This window comes from Epinephelus lanceolatus, chromosome 1 (genome assembly GCF_041903045.1).
Source record: "Epinephelus lanceolatus isolate andai-2023 chromosome 1, ASM4190304v1, whole genome shotgun sequence".
Taxonomy (NCBI): Eukaryota; Metazoa; Chordata; class Actinopteri; order Perciformes; family Serranidae; genus Epinephelus; species Epinephelus lanceolatus.
Window position 1 is genome coordinate 27623579 of NC_135734.1, and position 19915 is coordinate 27643493.

Sequence of the window (19915 nt, forward strand, 5' to 3'; positions counted from 1 at the left end):
CCACTAAATGTGCCTGAAATATGATCATCTGAAACTTCCAGTTTCCCCAGTGGAGTTTTCACTACAAACAGTTTGGCCGCTTCACTGTGTATCAAACAACAGCAGCTTCCATATGACAGGAAGTTGGGGATTATTTAAAGAAAAGGGTATGTAAGTTGCAAAACAAGTTTGGTAGCTTCTGAATTGTAGATAAACCTGCTGAAATGTTAACTGCAGTAATTCGTCAAATATAATTGAACTCTGTCTAGCAATTATGGCAAATATGCCACTTATGAACCTAGGGTTAAAATTCCTGCCATGCAGGTTTCATGTTGCATTCTTGTGGTGTCAGAAAATTGGAAATTGGAAAAATTAGATTCCCACTGGGATAACTCAAGTGAACGCCCCCTCAAGTTAGAATGCCAGCACAGAAAGTCTGCGAAAATCTTGGTTTACGACTTGTCCACTTTGACGTCGTATACGCAGAAACGTGGTGGATGAAAGTAGATGTTTGGTTCATGATTAAAAAAAATTTATTAGTTCACGTGTTACGAGGCGGCTGAGGCTCAGGAAGTAGAGCAGTCATCCACCACTCGGAGGGTCAGTTGTTGTGTGTATGTAGTACGAATCGTGTGAATGTTTATCTGATGAGCAGGTGGCACTCTGTATGGTAGCCTCGGTCACCAGTGTGTGAACAATGCTTGTGTTGTGAAGCGCTTTGAGTGGTCGCTACCATTAGAAAAGTGATATATATATGCACTCTATTTATGTATTACATATGTATTTTTTGCTCACGTGCAATATGGTATTAGGTTGTAACTGTTAGTTGCTGTCCAGGTAGAGTTACCGAGGTTAGTTACAAAAGTTCTTTATCAGCATTAACCCTGATAACAAATTAGGAATTATTAGTGATTTAAGGGAATATACTGGCGCAGCAACAAGTCTCACTGGTTCAATTGTACAGTTTAACGCCTGAGAAAGTGTCTGTAATACATCCCATAGCCAGTATATGTGGATCAGTGATGGATCATTTATTTTTGCATTTATTTTTGCAGATGTGGGCTCTGTGGACAATTTTACATTTAATTAATGAGTGACGACGTAGAAGACGAGTGTACCTGGTTGAGCATGTTATCGCATATGTCAGTGAAGGAGTGGCCTAAGTGTTAACCTAAGGGCTAGATGACTGGTGGAGAAATGCACAGAGTAAAAAGTTTCTCATAAAGCTAAAACTCTTCAATTGTGTGCTTAAATTTATGTGGTCTGAACACTGTGGATCCAATCACAGATCCCAACAACCAAAACATCCTTTAAATCAAATGCTCACTGTGCACTGGGGGTGGTTGATTGTGTGCTGCTATATGACAGCTCTTATTGAGACCAGAAACAATATTTGTGCTGCTCATTTCACCGAAGAGCTAATTAATTGCTAATTAAATGCTAATTGCTAATTAGGTATAACATGAGTCGGGTTTCAGACTAACCCTTTCACTCAATTAGGCTAATGGGAAGGCACCGAAAATCTTGAAGCGTCCCCACCAGACGTAGAACAGAGCGCAACAATGTTTGTAGCATTCTGTTAGAAATATAAAATGGATTCTTATATAAACATATTTTACCTGTAACAGAGTATTTCCACACTGTGGTATTGCAGAACAGCCCCTCTCCCTGTTTTCTTTTTTTTTTAAAGATATTTTTTGGAGCATTTGCCTTTAATGGACAGGACAGGAACGTTTGAGAGGGGGAGAGAGAGAGGGGGGGGATGACATGCAGCAAAGGGCCACAGGCTGGACTCGAACCCAGGCCACTGTGGCAACAGCTTTGTACATGGGGCGCCTGCTCTACCCACCAAGCCACCGATGCCCCCTGTTTTCTATTACTTCATTGGTATTATTGATGCTTTATGTGCAAGAAGCATTTTCATGTTGTAGTTGGTCAAAGTAAAGTTAAGTCTAACTGCTTCATATACTGCTCAGTGGATTAATCTGCAACAATACATCACATTTTTTAAGATAATCATATTTTTTTTGTGTCGTCATCTAAAAGTCTAGTTACTCTGCAGGCAGATGAGGCTCAACATGGACTCAGGGATACCTCAAATTAATTTTGAAGTTCAGAAAATGTACTACATTCTACTGCTGGAAATACAGGATAAATCCCAACAACAAAGACGAGAGCCCATCTTGCAATCTGATCACTCCATCCGTGAAAGCAAATATCAGCTAGGGGTGTAAAGTGGGGGTGGGGTGGGGCGGGCAATGGCTTCTTCTTCCCTGCTTCAGGTGCTTTTTCCCGACTCTCATTCATCTCCAATCTCAGCCTTTCTTGTGACCTCAACTACAAAGGTTCATGAGCCAGGGGCGTAAAATGGGAAGCCAATAGCCCATTCTGTACTTCCTATCCCCCTACTTCTGACCCCCTTGCTTGGACAACGCCCATCATCAAACATAGCCTTCATTATAATCCAACTACACATTAGTAGAATTTCATCACTGCATCTTGCACAGTTGTGACATGATTGCATTGATAAAATCTGTCCACAGACAAAGAGATGCTCAGAATAAGGTCTGTGGTAGGACCTGCTACAACAACTGTTGCCAAGACCACATTCTACCATGATGACATACCAAGATTGTGAAAACAATACCCACTTTTGCAATGTTGTCATGGCTGGACACAAACGACGCAAAAAAAAAAATGCAGTATACTCTGTAAAGAACAGAACAGGTGGAAGCTGGAAAAGCAGACTCTTCAGGTATGTCACTGAAATGTTGAATGTGTTCTTATCTGTACTAACAGCATTCAAATTTTTAATAGAATAAAAGTACAAAATATGAGCATCAAAATATACTTAACAAAAGTAAAAGTACTCATTTTGCAGAATCTTATTTTTGAATTTATTGTACAGAAACAACCTGCCGACTGTCACACTAAATTTGGGATCAACCAGGGCTTGCATTATGAAATAGCATGAGTTCAGGTGTACCATCTCCTATTCAGCCTGACTTCGTGTTCATTTTATTTATGGGCTGGGTCACAATGTCTTTAACCACCTTTGCAGTAAAATATTTTAAATAAGAATCCATTTCACAGATGGGAGACCTAAAAGAATATTGTGCTTTTTTCTGCCTCAGTGAGGCTATCTCAAGAGCTAAAGCACTTTTAGGTGTCTTCCCTCTAGCTTTAATATACCATTAGTTTAATTACACTTTCCATATACAGAGTGGTTTAACAGCGTAATTTGAATATAAATGAAATTATTTATACATCTAAACTTTGTTTGAATGACTAGTAAGATTAGGGTGGTAAAAAAGTGCAAAGTAACATATAATAAATTAGAGTAAGTCAACGGTCATGGCGATTAAAATACAAAAGTAGTTTTTTATGACTAGTAGGATTAGGGTGGTAAAAAAGTGCAAAGTAACATAATAAATTAGAGTAAGTCAACGGTCATTGCGATTAAAATACAAAAGTAGTTTTTTATGACTATTAGGATTAGGGTGGTAAAAAAGTGCAAAGTAACATACCATGAAGTACAGTAAGTCAATGGTCATGGTGATTAAAATGCAAAAGTAGTATCAAGATAACAAATTTTAAAAGTTGCAGATGTACATTTTAAAGCTGTGTATTTGTAACTGTCTCACAGCAATATGATGCCATTCTGCATAAACATGAGTGCAAACTAAAAAAGAGAAGTCAGAAGTCTATCTAGAGGTTCACTTGTGCACAACAGATGCTGCTGCTGGTGTTTGAATGATTTATGCCCCAATGCAACAAATTCTCAAATAGTAGATAACTGCAGGCTGTGTGCAGCCACTGACATAATACAGACGGCTCAGCTGATTTGGTTTAGTTGTTAGCAACTGTGCTAATCTCAATGACTCAAGCTGCCCATGTCTCAGTGGAAAAATACAGCAGGGAAGTGGTATACCTTGGACCTTTGTCAGAGCCAAACACTTTTTCAAGTGGGACGGCATGGTGTGCAGACCAATCCGACAATAATTAGGTCATAGAGGAGCCAAAGGAAACCATAGCCACTTTGTTTCTCACTCTGGCTCTGCTCATGACATGTTTGCGTAAAGATCCTGCGGTGCAACCGGCTGAGAGGAATACTGATCAGTTTGCTGTTGCTGTAAGCAACTCTTGGGGGAGGGGGCTTTGTGATGGAGGGGTAAGTACCTCACTGTGTTTTTGTTTTTCCACTTGGGCTGTTACATGCAATGCTTTAATTCTAGAAATGTGCTCCATTAAGTGCAGCGTTCTGATAAACACTTCCTAGTGAAAACTTTCCATTCCTGATAATCCTGCAAGCTCAGTTCAAGTTCAACAAATAAATAAATGAAGCTTATGAGCAGTTCCAGATAATCAGCTGAGCACTTTTGTCTCTGCACATAATCCAGAGGCACAGAGCTCTGACAGTTTTCGTCCTATAAATGTGGAGGAGGTGAAAGCACTTTTCAGATCAGGTTTCATTGAATCTGCTACTGTTCCTGAACATGTCAAGAGAATTCCTGAAAGGAAACAGCCTTGAGATGCCTGCTCAGGATAGCAGTCTGGCGAAGAAGACTCAACTGTTGGACCGAGGCCAGTGGGCGAGCAAGTTGGAATTTCTGCTGGCTGTGGCAGGGACTCTGGTTGGGCTGGGAAACCTCTGGAGGTTCCCCTATTTGTGCTACAAAAATGGAGGAGGTAAGCAGCATCCTCAGGTTACAAAGAATAAAACAACATGCTTTTACACTTCTGCACAAAGTCATGCAGCTGCACTTAATCAAAGTGTAATGTCAACAAATGTGGAAAAAGAGCTGTGACGCATACATTGATTTTAGTGATAAGGAAGTTGCTCAGGGGGTTGCACAAAGCTGCTGTTTGTTATTATAGAAACTTTTTTTTTTTTGGTGTGTGTGTAACTAAATGCAACTCAGGGGACAAAGAAGACAATTGTTTTTGCCAAACTTGAAGTTAGCCATTGCCATAAAAAACATTGTAAGTTTTACTGGTCAGAAAAGTCATGCTATGCGTCCATAAACTCTGCACTCACATTACATCTGTGTTTGATCTTTTTAAGGCTACAGATGTGGAAAACCCATGTGGGCTATTACTGTGTCCAGATGTTTCCATGCAAAGGCAACACCAAAAATAAGCCATGAACAAAAGTCGTCTTGATCGTGTTAACGGCCTTTTTCACTAGGGATCAAATTCTCAGTGCTTAAAGATGTTGATAAAACAAAGAAGAAAAAAGAATGATCACGTGTGATGTGACTCAGATCTACAAAGGGAATGGTATTTTGATATTCCTGTCATGTGTCTCTCAGGGGCATTTCTGGTTCCCTACGTCTTGTTTCTGCTCGCTTGTGGTATCCCAATGTTCCTCCTGGAGACGGCCATGGGACAGTTCACATCTCAAGGATGTATCACCTGCTGGAGGCACTTCTGCCCCTTGTTTGAAGGTTAGTGTTGTAAACAGAACTGTTGCTGATCGTACCTCATATGAGGCGCTCAAAGTGCTGTTATTTTTTTGCTTTTAAAAGATGTATTTCATGTTGTTTCATTCAACAAAAATGTTGCTTTTTACGGCACTCTTGATAATGATTGATGAAGAGAGGATTTTTGTTTCGTCTGTCTGCAGTTGCAATATTCAGGAAATCTTTACAGACTCCTACTTACTGCATGATGTGCCCATGAGAGCTGTAAAAATAAATAAATAAAAAATTGACAGCAAAATACAGCAGTGGAGCCAGCTCTTAAAGACAGACCAAAATAACTATTGGAACAGCACTCCATTTGGCCAAAGATATGTGTCCAATAAACACTGTTTTCATGTGGTTGCATTCTGTGAAGTCAATTTTAGTTTTAGTTGGCTTATGTTTTAGGTACAGTTTTACTCATGTTTTGCTTCTAGGAGACATGCTGAATTCAGCTGAAGAGCAACTTTGTTTTAAGGCTTCCTTTTCATGCAAAGATGTGTTAATTAGCAGGAGTGTAGCACAACGTGGAGGTAAAAGCAGAGTGCTGTTTTAATTGAAGTTTAGGTAATAAGTTCGGTTACACGTTGGAGTAGCGGTTAGTACTGTCACCTCACAGCAAGAGGGTTCAAGGTTCAAGTTAGCTGGCTGGGGCCCTTCTGTTTGGAATTTGCATGTCACTGGTATGTTATGACAGTACTTGTTTCCTATGGGAAAAAGGGAAGCCATCAGGCTACATGCTCTGTGTCACCGTGGGTTTTCTCTGGGTTCTCAGGCTTCCTCCCACAGTCCAAAGACATGCAGGTTAATTGGCCCTGCGTGTGAATGTGAGCATGAATGGTTGTCTGTCTCTATGTGTCAGCCCTGTGATAGTCTGGCAACCTGTCCAGGGTGTACCCCGCCCCTCACCCAATGCCAGCTGCTATGTGCTGCAGCCTCCCTGCTATCTTTTTAACGGGATAAGCGTACGTTTTAGTACAATTTCATTTATATTTTGCTTTCAGGAGATGCACTGTGAATAAGGACCAGGCTTAATTTGATGCAAAATTTCTACATCAATAGGAATGCAGTGAGACATTTAAGAGAAAGCAGTGCTCTGTTTATTTAACTGTGAATGTGACTTTGTCCCTAGAATCAATATTTAACTGTGATAAATAATTGTGATCTCAATACTGATCAAAAAATTGTGATTTTCATTTTGACCATGATTTTGCAACCCTACTTCCCTCTGTGCTGTAAGACAGTTGGTGGGTGTAGTTCAAGAAAGAGAAAGTAGTTCCTACATGAAACTGTTTACTACAAGGTCTGTGGATTATCTTGAGTAACAGATTGCTGTGAGTTCATGTTTTTTTTTTTGGGGGGGGGGGGGCACTTTGAGCACCACAAGATATTGGATCTCTATGGCAGATATCTCCAACACTCAGCAACTCACACCAAAACAACTTAGACTACAAGTAAGAGGAGAAATATGTTTTTTGATTTTGGGGTGAACTGTCCCTTTAAACCGATTCAACAGGAAAAAACACAGCTCTTTAGAACATAATAAACATGCTTCACCAAGTCTGATGAGGTTTAATTAGAGGATCAAGCTCATGTATTAGCCAAGTGTATGCACAGCCCAATACAACATACTGTATGTATACAGTTTTAAATGATAAGCTGAATGCGAGGTGCTTTTGGAGTCAAACTGGTCGACTGCAGGAAAAAAGGGAAGCCAATGAGTGCACTTTAGGCTGACAAGCATAGAGCCAAGGGTGTATGGTTAAATGCCTTTATTGTTATATTTTATATGCCCTTAACTAATAAAGGAATTTTATCAATACATCCTTGGCTCGATGCTAGCATGCCTGAAGTCAGCCCAGTGGCTTCCCTTTTTCCTATAAGAAATAGGTACTGTCATAAAGTACCACTTTTTTCCATTCTGCTTTTTTCCCCACTTGTTTAAAATAGACTCAGTACAGAACTGAGTGACTCAGTGATGCATGTATTTCTTGCCTGATGAGACATACATGCTGTAAAATGGATAGATTTGTCTTTAATTGTATTGATTTTATTGATTAATTATGCTTTTCTGACGTATCTAACTGGTAAAGTACATCTCTGTTACAAAACGTAACAACAATAATCTTCAGTCTCATAGGCTTATTATCCAGTGTGGGATGTAATGGCCGGTTAATCCAGAAAAGGAAACCTATAATTGTTGTGAATGCGCTGCTCAAAAAGCACAGTTGTCCATTGTGCAGAGCCAAATGAATCACCACCTGTGTGTCTTAAAAGATGCCGTGTCTTAACATGAATGTCACTGTGCACACAGGGGTGTGTCTGTCAGTTGTTTTGATATCAGATCTTACTTAAGTGAGAGTTCAAATCTTTATTTACACCCATTCTTCCAGGTTACCATAACTCATGATGTGAATCCCCACCCACATTGTCATGCACACCAAAATGTGACATGGTGATTGATGGATGGATTACACAAGTGAAAAACAAGTTGTCCTGATTTTGCTTAACTCTGTTCCAAATGCCAGCTTGAAGACGAAAATGGGAAAAAGATATGGATAATCTGTGGACAGAGCCATATGATATAGCCAGAGTCAACAGGGTGCAGACAATAAGAAGTGCTACTGCTCACAATTCACGTCTTTATCAAAGGGTAGAGCTGGCATCAATCCCATACTTTATAATGTCAATAAGTCCAATGAAAATATGGAAAATCTCCATGCCTAAGTCTTTCTCTCAACACTTAATGACTTCCATACCCTGTCCATGGCACATTTGTTCCTCCTTCCTAAAACGTCTGGGCAGTGCAGCTTCTAGCAAATGTGAGAAAAGTGCATTTCTTGGGGACAATTTTCAGACATTCTGTGTCTGTGTACTCATTTCAACTGACACCATAATCTTTTTCCTCAACTTAAAGGAATACTCCGACCAGCCTTGTATCGCAACAATGTGGGAAGTATGTGTAAATGAACTTGGTAAACTTCCCTCCATCTCACCAGCGCCCAGATCTCTCTGTTCATTTCTCAGTGAAAATCCACCAGTTGACCATTTTGCATCATCCAGCAGATTGGGCTTTTGCTCAAACTGCAAGTTGTTTTTTTCTCATCTTTGCATGCCTGTAATCATGCTCACAGAGAGAGCTGCCCCTCTTCCGCTCTCTATCTCTCAAACTTGGACCAAACTCAGATAAAACAGTAAAACAAGGCAGTGCTGATGAAATATAAACCAAGACTCTGTTATGTCGCTGCCTATTTCTTTTTTACAATGTTCTCAGAAACATATCTTAAGTTACTATTTAACAGTGATACGAAATCATTTCCTACTAGCCGGCCAGCGTATTGTATTCATTATATTGTTTGGACCCACCAGTGGGAGCGTTTACTGGTCCAGTGCAGTGCATTCTGGTTTCTACCTGGGCAGAAACCGCAGAAGCGAGCGCAACAGTGTCCTGTTTTCTCTGGTCATGTAGCACCAATTTCAAAGGTATTTGCATCTTTCTACTGCACTGACAGCCTACTTTTGCAAAATGACCATCTTTACAGCAGTGAAATACTTCTTTACTCAAGAAATTCCTTTCTGCCAGAAAGCCCTGATATATAGGCAAACGTGTCCCAACAGTTATTTATAGCAGCAGGCTGGTGTATGTGGGACTGACTCAAAATAAACTATAATGCCCATGTTCATTGTCATGAAAGAACATGTTGTCCATGTTGTGTGTTTTTTATAGTGTTTGGACAACAATAGAGGTTTATGGTGCAGAGGTATAAGATCAAGCAACACTTGTTAGTTCAATCAAGTTAGTTGCGTTTGGTCTTTTCATGGATTTTATTGACAAGAAGAAAAAGTTAAAATGTCGCAAGATTTGTCATTTAATGCAGAAAATAGAAAAGAAACTATGTGACAGATTGGCGGTGTTTGCCTCGGTCACTCTGTTCTGGAGGATTTCTTGCCATGCATCAACAATATCACAAACTTGAACATGTCACAGGTCATTTAACCCTGGCCGTGGTGGGTGTGCCAGCCGACAGAGAGGGAAGAAACTTAATACCTTCAATCAGTGTTTAAAGCTCACGGATTCGTGTCTTTTCCTGAGGTAGGCATGCCTGTCCTGAGCCGACCCACCTGCCTCAGAGCAGCTGCACGGGCTATTATCGCTTTGTCTCCAACCACACTTAAACCATACTTACCCACACCATGATCTGCTTTACATCCACTGGTCCACTGATACTGTGAACTGACTGGTCACATGACCAACCAACAAACAGACAGACTGATTCACGTAGTTTCAAATCTTTTTGAAGGTTACGCAAATAAGATGAGCAGAGCACATAAAAGCTTTTTTTCCCAGCTCAGCACTAAGAACAGACAGCAAAACTACATTTTGAGATCTCAGACTGTAGCTACAGTCAGATCTCTGTTCAATCAAAGTACAAATGTATGAAGGGAGTTTACCAAGTATGGCTTAATAAATGATCAAATACCAGTGACTGAGTCTATGAATGGTTAAAGCATAAAGCAGTGATGAGTGAGGGCTTTACAGTTTGTAATAGATCTCAGTGAACTATGATATGCAGTATTTAACATGTGCAAACAATGTGCAACAGATCACCATAATCCAGGACCTGTAAAAACGTAGCAGCAACCAGTCTTTTTCTAGCCTCAAAGGAGAAACAACAGGTGAAACTTGTTTCTGAAATAAAACCCTAACATCAGCCTCAGATTTTTAAGAAGATTATCAACCTGAGGTTTAAAAGACAGGGAGTCATCAAGCCTTAGTTACCTTAGTTTAATCAGCATTTAAAACCAGCTTTAGTTGTGAAAGCTGAATGTGGATAACATTAAAGACAGTGTGTCATTGGCATAAAAATGAAAACTGGCACCAACCACGTTTTGACCAAGACAATTAATATAAACCAAAATAAAAGTGAGCCTAACACAGAACCCTGGGGTACACCATTACAAGTGGTGAGCCAGCTATGCGGAATTTATACCTCTGCGTTGAATCGACGCTGTAGCGACAGCGTAGGCTCTGCATAGACATGGAGCCTACACTGTAGCCTGACGTGCACCACCCCAGAAATGTAACTACACGTCGCCCCGGTGCAGACCCTCTGTCTATTTTTGTAAGCTGAAACCATTTCCCTCAGTGGAAACGAAGCTTTTATTTACTTTTATTTCAGAGATAAGAAACAATACATTGTGAAGACAGTAAAGCCTTCACTAAAATAGCATGTTTGGGCTGGGGTTATCCTGGCTTCATATGAGCAGCGGAAATCTTTGCTTGTTGCTAGGCTAATTTATACAATGTAAAATGCCATAGGCTTGTGCTAATAACGTTAGCATGTTGTATTTGTTTGGAAAATGCATTTAGTACGATCTGTCAATCAGCTGAAGAAGTTTCCACCGACACATGTCAAGGTATGTAACATCCTAACACATGTACGAGATAAAAGAACAACTTAAGTCATTATCAGAAACTGAAGACATAATGAACACCATTGAACTACTAGTTAACCTCTGTTTCAAAATATGAGGGTCAACAGTATCAAAAGCTTTTGACAGGTCATTGCACAGTTCTGCTTCATGTCCAAAATACCAATGACATCTTTCACCACCTTCATAGTTGCTGTAATGCTGCTATGTTGCTTTATGAAGTCAGAGTGATGCTTGGATAGAATGGCATTATTACATAAAAACACCTTCAACTGTTCACTTACTAACCGTTCCAGGATCTTTACTGGAACTGATGGCCTATAATTGTTTATGAAGTGCCCCCCTGCCTTAAACAGTGGGAGAGCATAGGCTGACCTCAACATTTTTGGAATGACCTCAGAGCTTGGAGAGAAGTCAAAAATATAGGTCAGGGGTTGAGCAGCAAAATCTGCAGCTAACATTAGGAAGAACATTTCAAGGTCCAGCAGGTTTTTTTCCACTATCTACACTGACTAAGGCTTCATGCACTTCACTAACAGCAAATGGGGTGAAACAAAAAGGTTGATGTACACCATTTTAGTCTGTATCGAAAATAGGGGTGTTTAAAGCGTCACAGTTGACAACAGAATCAAACAGCGAGCCACAGGACACAAAATGCTCATTAAAACAGTTCAACATAGCAGACCTATCCAATACAATGGCAGAGTCTGTGGTAATGCAAGGAGGTAACTCCTTATCATTATCATGGAAAGATAAAGATTTAATGGCTTTCCAGAACTTAACACTCCCAGTTTCCTTGTCTTAAAGTCAGTGGGTTTTATGTATGGGTTTTGGGTTAGATGCCTGAAATAAGATCTGTGTTTAATACAAGCTGAAGAGACTTTCACATTTTGTTCTATGATATAAAATATGTCTGTAAATATGGAAAAAGCCAATGGAAAAATCCCATTGACTTTTTGATAAGGGAACCAGTGAAATGCTTACCTCCACGTCGGACTACAGAAAAGCGTCATCCCTGGAGCACTCTATACAGATGATATATATGCTGCGGGGCAATTTTGCCCATCATTATCTATTATCTACACTGACCACTATGTCTGTCTCCTCAGGTATTGGTTACGCCACCCAGGTTGTGATTGCATACGCTGCTGTGTCATACATTGTCATCCAGGCATGGGCTTTCTTCTACCTCTTCTCGTCCTTCAGCGCTGAAGTCCCATGGGCCAGCTGCAGGAATGCCTGGAACACAGGTAGACATGCAGGCAGATGTAGACATTAACTACACACATGACAGACATCTGTGTCTACATTTTCCTTCATAACAGCAGCAATGAAAAAAAGCCCACAAACTTGGATTTGAGTGGCTACAAAAATACCGGAATTTCTACAAAAATGTTTGCATTCTTGATTGATTGATTGATTGATTGATTGATTGATTGATTGATTGATTGATTGATTGGTTTCACAGCAGCCCTGAAGCCAACATGTACACATACATGGAAATTGAATGTTTATTTTTGCATTGCCCTTACATACATAACAGCTAAGAACAAAGACAACAGGCAGAGGGTCCTCCACATTTCAAATTCATATAAAATGGTAATGGATTATTTTGTATTTGATGAGTATCTAGCACTGTATCTGTCTTTTTGTTTGTTTTCCATTACTGATCTACACTTTAACCAATTAAACAACCCAATCATCAGAATAAATGTTGGAACTGTGCGTGTCTGCAAACCACAGCTATATTACAATTGTACGTTATTATGTAGCGGATATGTTAAAACTTTACATTTGTTTACATTTCAACAACACTGGGGTTAATGTCAGGTCAGGTTTAGATACAAAGACCACTCATGTTTTGGCTTAAAATACCAGCTTACAGTGGCACAATCATGTCCAGAAAAGCACTATCTCTGGTGAAAACAAAGAAACAGGTCACTAAAAAATGCCCACATTCGATGGCTAGAAAGCCGCAGGAAACACAGCAATGACTATCTAAAAACAACTAATTTGTTATGTGTTGGTCTTGAAAAGTGGTCTGCAGCTTGGCAAGCGTCTCGCCGAGGTGAGGTTATTATGATATGTATGAAATGTGCAAATGTAAGGCATTCGTGGTTTGCAGGAATGTACAATGCCAACATTTTCCTCTGGCGACTGGGCTGGATTTAAACATCTCCTCCTGTTTTTGTTTTTTTTTTTCTCAGAGTCTTGTGTTGAATTTGATAAAACAAACACATCATCAAATTGGACAGCAAACGCAACAACACCTGCAACAGAATTCTGGGAGTAAGTGTAATTCACGCCTGTCTTCTTCAGCGGATGTCACATTTATTAGGAAGCTAAACACTAAAGAGATGCAGATGTGTGTTTGTTTTTACATGTCCCTCCTCTTTCTGTAAAAAGGGTCTATAGCATATAATGAACATTGGTCACCAGTGAGCTGCATTTGCCACCTGCTGGCACATTTGAAGCTGCCATAAGTCAAAATGTCAACACACTTATTAAATCTGTAACTCTTGAGTTTTAAGTTATGTTCATTTTTCAGTCCAAACGGAAATAGTGTAACATCTACTTGACGGATGGCAGGAAACAAAAAGACGTTAATGATGAGCGGATAATGAATCTGTGTGACAAGAAGAAGATATGTATTCCCACCCACTGGATGGATTTCCATTTAATCTGGTACAAATATTAACGCCCCCCTCAGGAAGAATTGTGTGGTGGTGTATTTATCTGCAGAGACTCTGCCTTCTACATGCTTTTCCTATTTTCTATGCCCAGGATGTTTATGAATGTGTCAGCCCACAGAGTTTAGGTGGCTTTGTAAAAAGGTAACGATGAGGTGCCAGACCGTAAACAGCAGGCGTTCAAGAGAAAAAGCACATGTTTAGTAGCGTGGAAATACCAGATGAGGGTGAATCTGGGTTTCACTTTTCTTTCAAATTCACAGACAGGCATGTTTAGAAACAGTAACTGATAATCCTGCATGGTATAGCTTTAACATGAGCAGGTAGCAATATCATTATGGGCATGTGAGCATGCTCACATTTGCATTTAGCTCAAAGTACAGCGTCACAGAGCTGCTAGCATGGCTATAGTCTCGTTTCATGTGTCAAGAACAAATTTTTCTTTCACTGAGTCAGGCCAAAATATATGGTTGCTGGGTCATGGTCAACCTCTATATCAGATAACATGCAGAACATTCAGTACACTGTGAATGTAATAACAAAAAACTTTCTGTAAAGCATGTTTTTTTTTTGTTTTTTTTTGTAAATTTTTTCAGTAAAAGTAAAAGAATATACCATAGGGATTACACATTAAGTCCCTGCAGGGGGACTTCCTTTCCCCAAACGGATGATTAATAAGGTTGACTTAAGTCACATGACACTTTGAAAAACAGACGCTGTTTGACACTTAAGCCATACACAAATATGATCCAAAGTATTTGGTTGCACAGATGTTAACTAGCCTATCTGCTTATATTTGAAGTTGCATTATCATACTCAAGTGTTGACAGAAATATCTTAATTACCCAAAGTGAAAGTTCACTTCTGCAAGCCCAAAAAACATTTGCTTAATTTCAACATGAATGTGGTGTAATTGAGTTATAATAACATCATGTGATCGGTCACACTGATCATTCTTCACTGTTATAATAGCCTTCTTTATTATTTTATGAACAATACTACTGGTCTTAAAGAAAGTTTCCAGTGTTTTTGTCTCCAAAAATCATTCTGTTCTCACTGCCCTTGTTTTTGGCCCTATCTTATTATGTGTTTGTTTTCAGGAGACGAGTGCTTGGTATATCTGAGGGGATTGAGCAGATTGGTAGCTTGAGGTGGGAGTTGGCTTTGTGTCTCTTACTGGCGTGGATCCTGTGTTACTTCTGTGTTTGGAAAGGCGTGCGATCCACTGGAAAGGTACAAGCCTTTCTTTTGAAGATGATATTGGATTTTTGTGTGTGTTAGTGTAGGGGGTGTGTATGTGTGTGTGTGGTATGTGTGTGTGTGTGTGTGTGTGTGTGTGTGTGTGTGTGTGTGTTCCTTCTATTATTGCATCTGAGGGAGGAATTCTGTTGAAACATGTTGGGATCATATTCGTGGGATTCAAGTATTGGATGTTTTGATGATGGTGGTGGACAGTTGAACACAGTGGTTCTTTTTTTTTTTTTTTTGCTGGAGGTGAGTAATTACAAACCTTTTGTCAATGTCACTTGATCACTTTTCTTCTTCTCATCTTAATCCAAAGTCAAAGTTTTGCTTTTAATGAATTGTATCAAGCTGTGTGTGGGAGAATCTGCATTCATATATATATATATATATATATATATATATATATATATATATATATATTTGTTTTGTTTTTTGTTTTATTTATTTATTTATTTATTTATTTATTTATTTATTTTCCTTTAAAAGTGTCACCAATCTGTTTGTTGTTAAAAGGTAGTTTCATTCACAAAAATGTACAAGAGTAAAAACATAACCTCAGAGCTTTAAAGCTGGGGTAGGCAGTTTCATTTTGGCTTCATTGGGCAAAAATCCCATAAAAAACTCTGAGCATATCATAACTGAAGAGCTCTTAGAGAAAACTAGACCTCTTCCTCTTGGCTCTGTTTTCAGGCTTTATAAAATCTTAGCTGTGATGGGATACTCTGTCCAAGGATTAGTGTCCAAGGGTGATCCTGTTGGCCATTTTACAAATGCAGATGTGCGTGCACATTCCTTCAGTGAAAACCTGATTAAGTGGCAGAGAGCCCACGAAAGGAAGATCTAGAAGATGATAGATTACACTGCAGCCTGTTTTGTTGCAGCTGGCTGTAGCAATCTATCTCAATACTGGACCAATTTTCAAAGATTGTTGTTTAAACGAGTCACTTAGACACAGAAAACATGGGAAAATAGGGTCCAAGTTTAAAAATACCCCTTTAAATAATTCTGTTAATGTTCTCTCTTTTACTTTGGGCAACAATCAAAGTAAAAAAATTACATTGGAAAAGCCTAATAGAAATTTGCTCCATGTTGTCTCCACCATCCATAACTATAACCTCCCAACACTTAACAGCAGCAAACATAAACACAAACCAGATCACCTGATGTTTCCTCCATGTAACTCATGCTTGTTACATAGCTTTTCCATGCAGCTTCTTTTTAAATCCCAATAATCAACTGTGATATAAAACAGCGGTAAAAGCAGAAACCTGCCTTTGTCCACAGGTTGTTTACTTTACAGCCACTTTCCCCTATGTGATGATGGTGGTTCTGTTAGCTCGTGGCCTCTCTTTACCAGGAGCTATGGATGGCATAGTGTACTACCTGTATCCTGACCCGACAAGATTGGTGGACCCTCAAGTAAGTAATAAGGTCAAACATCCAACGTAAGACAGGCTGCCCGCTCAGTCGCCTCCCACTGGAAGCCCAAATACTGTAAAATACAATTTCATTATATATTCATTCACTCTTACAGAGGTTAAGTGGTGAAAGTTTACTAATAATAATGTTTTGGCATGTGGTAGGTCTGGATGGATGCAGGAGCACAAGTGCTTTTCTCTTTTGGGATTTGTCAGGGGAGTTTGACAGCTCTGGGCAGTTACAATCAGTATAACAATGACTGTTACAAGTAAGTGCTCTGTGCTTTTTCTTTTTAACTAAATACTTTAATAAAACATGTCAATTTCAATTCAATTTTATTTATAAAGCCCAATATCACAAATCACAGTTTGCCTCACAGGGCTTTACACCATACGGCATCCCTCTGTCCTTAAGACCCTCACAGCGGATAAGGAAAAACTCCCCAAAAAAAAACCCTTTAACGGGGAAAAAAACGGTAGAAACCTCAGGAAGAGCAACTGAGGAGGGATCCCTCTTCCAGGACGGACAGACGTGCAATAGATGTCGTACAGAACAGATCAGCATAATAAATTAACAGTAATCCATATGACACAATGAGACAGAGAAAGAGACAGAGAAAGAGATGCAGGTAATGACAGTAGGTTACAACAACATTAATGAAAGTAATAATATTATAGTTATAGTTCTGGCTACTGTGGTACAATATGTTGAAAGTATGTATTAATATCTGACAGTATACTTGTGTGACAATAGTCATATGTGTATAATAACAGTAGAAGTATGACTAATGACTAATGATGGCAGCAGCAGCAGGAGGCATCTGGCAGGACCACGGCAGCAGCACAACCACACACGTCACGCTGTCCAGGCACCGCTGCGGTATGAGTTAATCTGAGAGACAGTGGAGCACAAAGGCTCCGGAGAAGAAGCCGAGTTAGTGACATCCAGAATGGCCGAGTTAGCAAGATGCAGTAATAGGATGAGAGAGAGAGAGAGAGAGAGAGAGAGAGAGAGAGAGAGAGGGAGAGAGAGGGAGCCCGGTGTATTATAGGGGGTCCTCCGGCAGACTAGGCCTAAATCAGCCTAACTAGGGGCTGGTACAGGGCAAGCCTGAGCCAGCCCTAACTATAAGCTATAAGCTTTATCAAAGAGGAAAGTCTTAAGTCTAGTCTTAAATGTGGAGACGGTGTCTGCCTCCCGGACCGTAACAGGAAGATGATTCCACAGGAGAGGAGCCTGATAGCTGAAGGCTCTGGCTCCTGATCTGCTTTTGGAGACTTTAGGGACCACGAGTAACCCTGCGTTCTCAGAGCGCAGTGTTCTGGTGGGATAATATGGCACTATGAGCTCTCTAAGATATGACAGAGCTTGACCATTTAGAGCTTTATAAGTTAACAGTAGGATTTTAAATTCAATTCTGGATTTTACAGGGAGCCAGTGCAGAGAAGCTAAAACAGGAGAAATATGATCTCGTTTCTTAGTTCCTGTTAGTACACGAGCTGCTGCATTCTGAATTAGCTGGAGAGTTTTTAAGGACTTACTAGAGCTACCTGATAATAGAGAGTTACAGTAATCCAGCCTTGAGGTAACAAAAGCGTGGACCAATTTTTCTGCATCTTTTCGGGACAGGATAGGCCTAATTTTCGCAATATTACGCAGATGAAAAAATGCAGTCCGTGAGGTTTGCTTTAAATGAGAATTAAAAGACAAATCTTGATCAAATATTACTCCGAGGTTTCTTACGGTAGTGCTAGAGGCCAGAGCAATGCCATCTAGAGAAACTATGTCATCAGATAAAGAGTCTCTGAGTTGTTTGGGGCCAAGAACAATAACTTCAGTTTTGTCTGAATTTAACATCAGGAAATTGGTGCTCATCCAATTTTTTATGTCTTTAAGGCAGTTATGGAGTTTAGTTAATTGATTACTTTCTTCTGGCTTCATCGATAAATACAACTGTGTATCATCCGCATAACAATGGAAATTTATAGAGTGATTTCTAATGATGTTACCTAAAGGAAGCATATATAGAGTAAATAGGATTGGTCCGAGCACAGAACCTTGCGGAACTCCAAAACAAACTTTGGTACGTAAGGATGATTCATTACGAACGTCAACAAATTGAAAACGATCAGATAAATAAGATTTAAACCAGCTTAGTGCAGAACCTTTTAGGCCAATTAAGTGATCCAGTCTCTGCAGTAGAATTTGATGGTCAATTGTGTCAAACGCCGCACTAAGATCTAATAAAACAAGAACAGAGACGAGTCCTTTGTCTGAAGCAATCAGAAGGTCATTTGTAATTTTAACTAGAGCTGTCTCAGTGCTATGATGCACTCTAAATCCTGACTGAAATTCCTCAAATAAATTATTATCCTGGAGAAAATCACACAGCTGGTCTGCGACTACTTTCTCAAGGATCTTTGACATAAAGGGAAGATTAGATATTGGTCTATAGTTGGCTAACACCTCTGGATCCAGGGTGGGCTTTTTTAGGAGAGGTTTAATTACAGCTACCTTAAAAGACTGTGGTACATAGCCTGTTAATAGGGATATATTGATCATATCTAATATATGAGTGTTAACTAAAGGAAAGACCTCCTTAAGTAGCCTAGTTGGGATGGGGTCTAAGAGACACGTTGATGATTTAGATGAAGAAATCACTGCGGTCAATTCTTGAAGAGAAATTGGGGAGAAGCAATCTAAATATATATTAGATTCTACAGCTGTGTTTGAGGTTAGATAGGTAGGCCTACCATCTGAGGGCAGGAGGTCATGAATTTTGCCTCTAATAGTTAGAATTTTGTCATTAAAAAAGCTCATAAAATCATTACTGCTAAGGGCTAAAGGAATACAAGGCTCAATAGAGCTTTGACTCTCAGTCAGCCTGGCTACAGTGCTGAAAAGAAACCTGGGGTTGTTCTTGTTTTCTTCTATTAATGCTGAGTAATAGTTTGCTCTGGCATTGCGGAGGCCCCTCTTATAAGTTTTGAGACTGTCTGTCCAGATTAAACGAGATTCTTCCAGTTCGGTTAATCGCCAATTCCTTTCAAATTTTCGCGATATTTGTTTTAACCTACGGGTTTGAGAGTTATACCATGGAGCAAACTTTCTTTGCTTTGTTAACTTCTTTTTAAGAGGAGCTACAGAGTCGAGCGTTGTTCGCAGCGAGCCTACGGCGCTATCAACAAAATGATCAATTTGGGAGAGGTTAAAGTCGGCACGGGAAACCTCTGTTACTGAAGGTATTGGTATTGAATTTAACGACGAAGTAATCTTTTCCTTAAATTTTGCGACAGCACTATCTGATAAACATCTAGTATAGTAACTGTTGCTGAGTGGCGTGTAATCGAGTAAAAAGAAATCAAAAGTAATCAGATAATGATCTGATAGCAAGGGATTCTGTGGAAAGACTTTTAGGTTATCAATTTCAATTCCATACGTCAGAACTAGATCGAGGGTATGGTTAAAACAATGAGTGGGTTCATGTACACCCTGACTGAAGCCAATGGAGTCTATTAATGAGATAAACGCGGTAGCCAGGGAGTCATTATCAACGTCGACATGAATGTTAAAATCGCCTACAATAATAACTTTATCTGATTAAAGAACTAAACTGGATAAAAACTCTGAGAATTCAGTTACAAATTCAGAATACGGGCCAGGAGCACGGTACGCTATAACAAATAA

The 19915-nt window shown here is 39.6% G+C and overlaps 1 protein-coding gene across 2 annotated transcripts in view; it reads left to right on the forward strand.

Moving 5' to 3' along the window:
* The first annotated feature begins 3824 nt into the window (after positions 1–3824).
* The window catches only part of LOC117256944 (sodium- and chloride-dependent GABA transporter 2-like), a 45257-nt gene continuing 29166 nt past the window's right edge, over positions 3825–19915 (forward strand). Inside the window, exons 1-8 of one of the 2 annotated variants that reach the window (XM_078168650.1) lie at positions 3825–4150; positions 4484–4668; positions 5292–5426; positions 11984–12124; positions 13082–13163; positions 14665–14797; positions 16094–16228; positions 16393–16496. In XM_078168650.1, coding sequence (XP_078024776.1) covers positions 4143–4150; positions 4484–4668; positions 5292–5426; positions 11984–12124; positions 13082–13163; positions 14665–14797; positions 16094–16228; positions 16393–16496 — 923 coding nt within the window. In that variant the 5' untranslated portion in view covers positions 3825–4142. The remainder of the gene's footprint in view (positions 4151–4483; positions 4669–5291; positions 5427–11983; positions 12125–13081; positions 13164–14664; positions 14798–16093; positions 16229–16392; positions 16497–19915) is intronic. The other variant, XM_078168647.1, reaches the window with a different exon arrangement.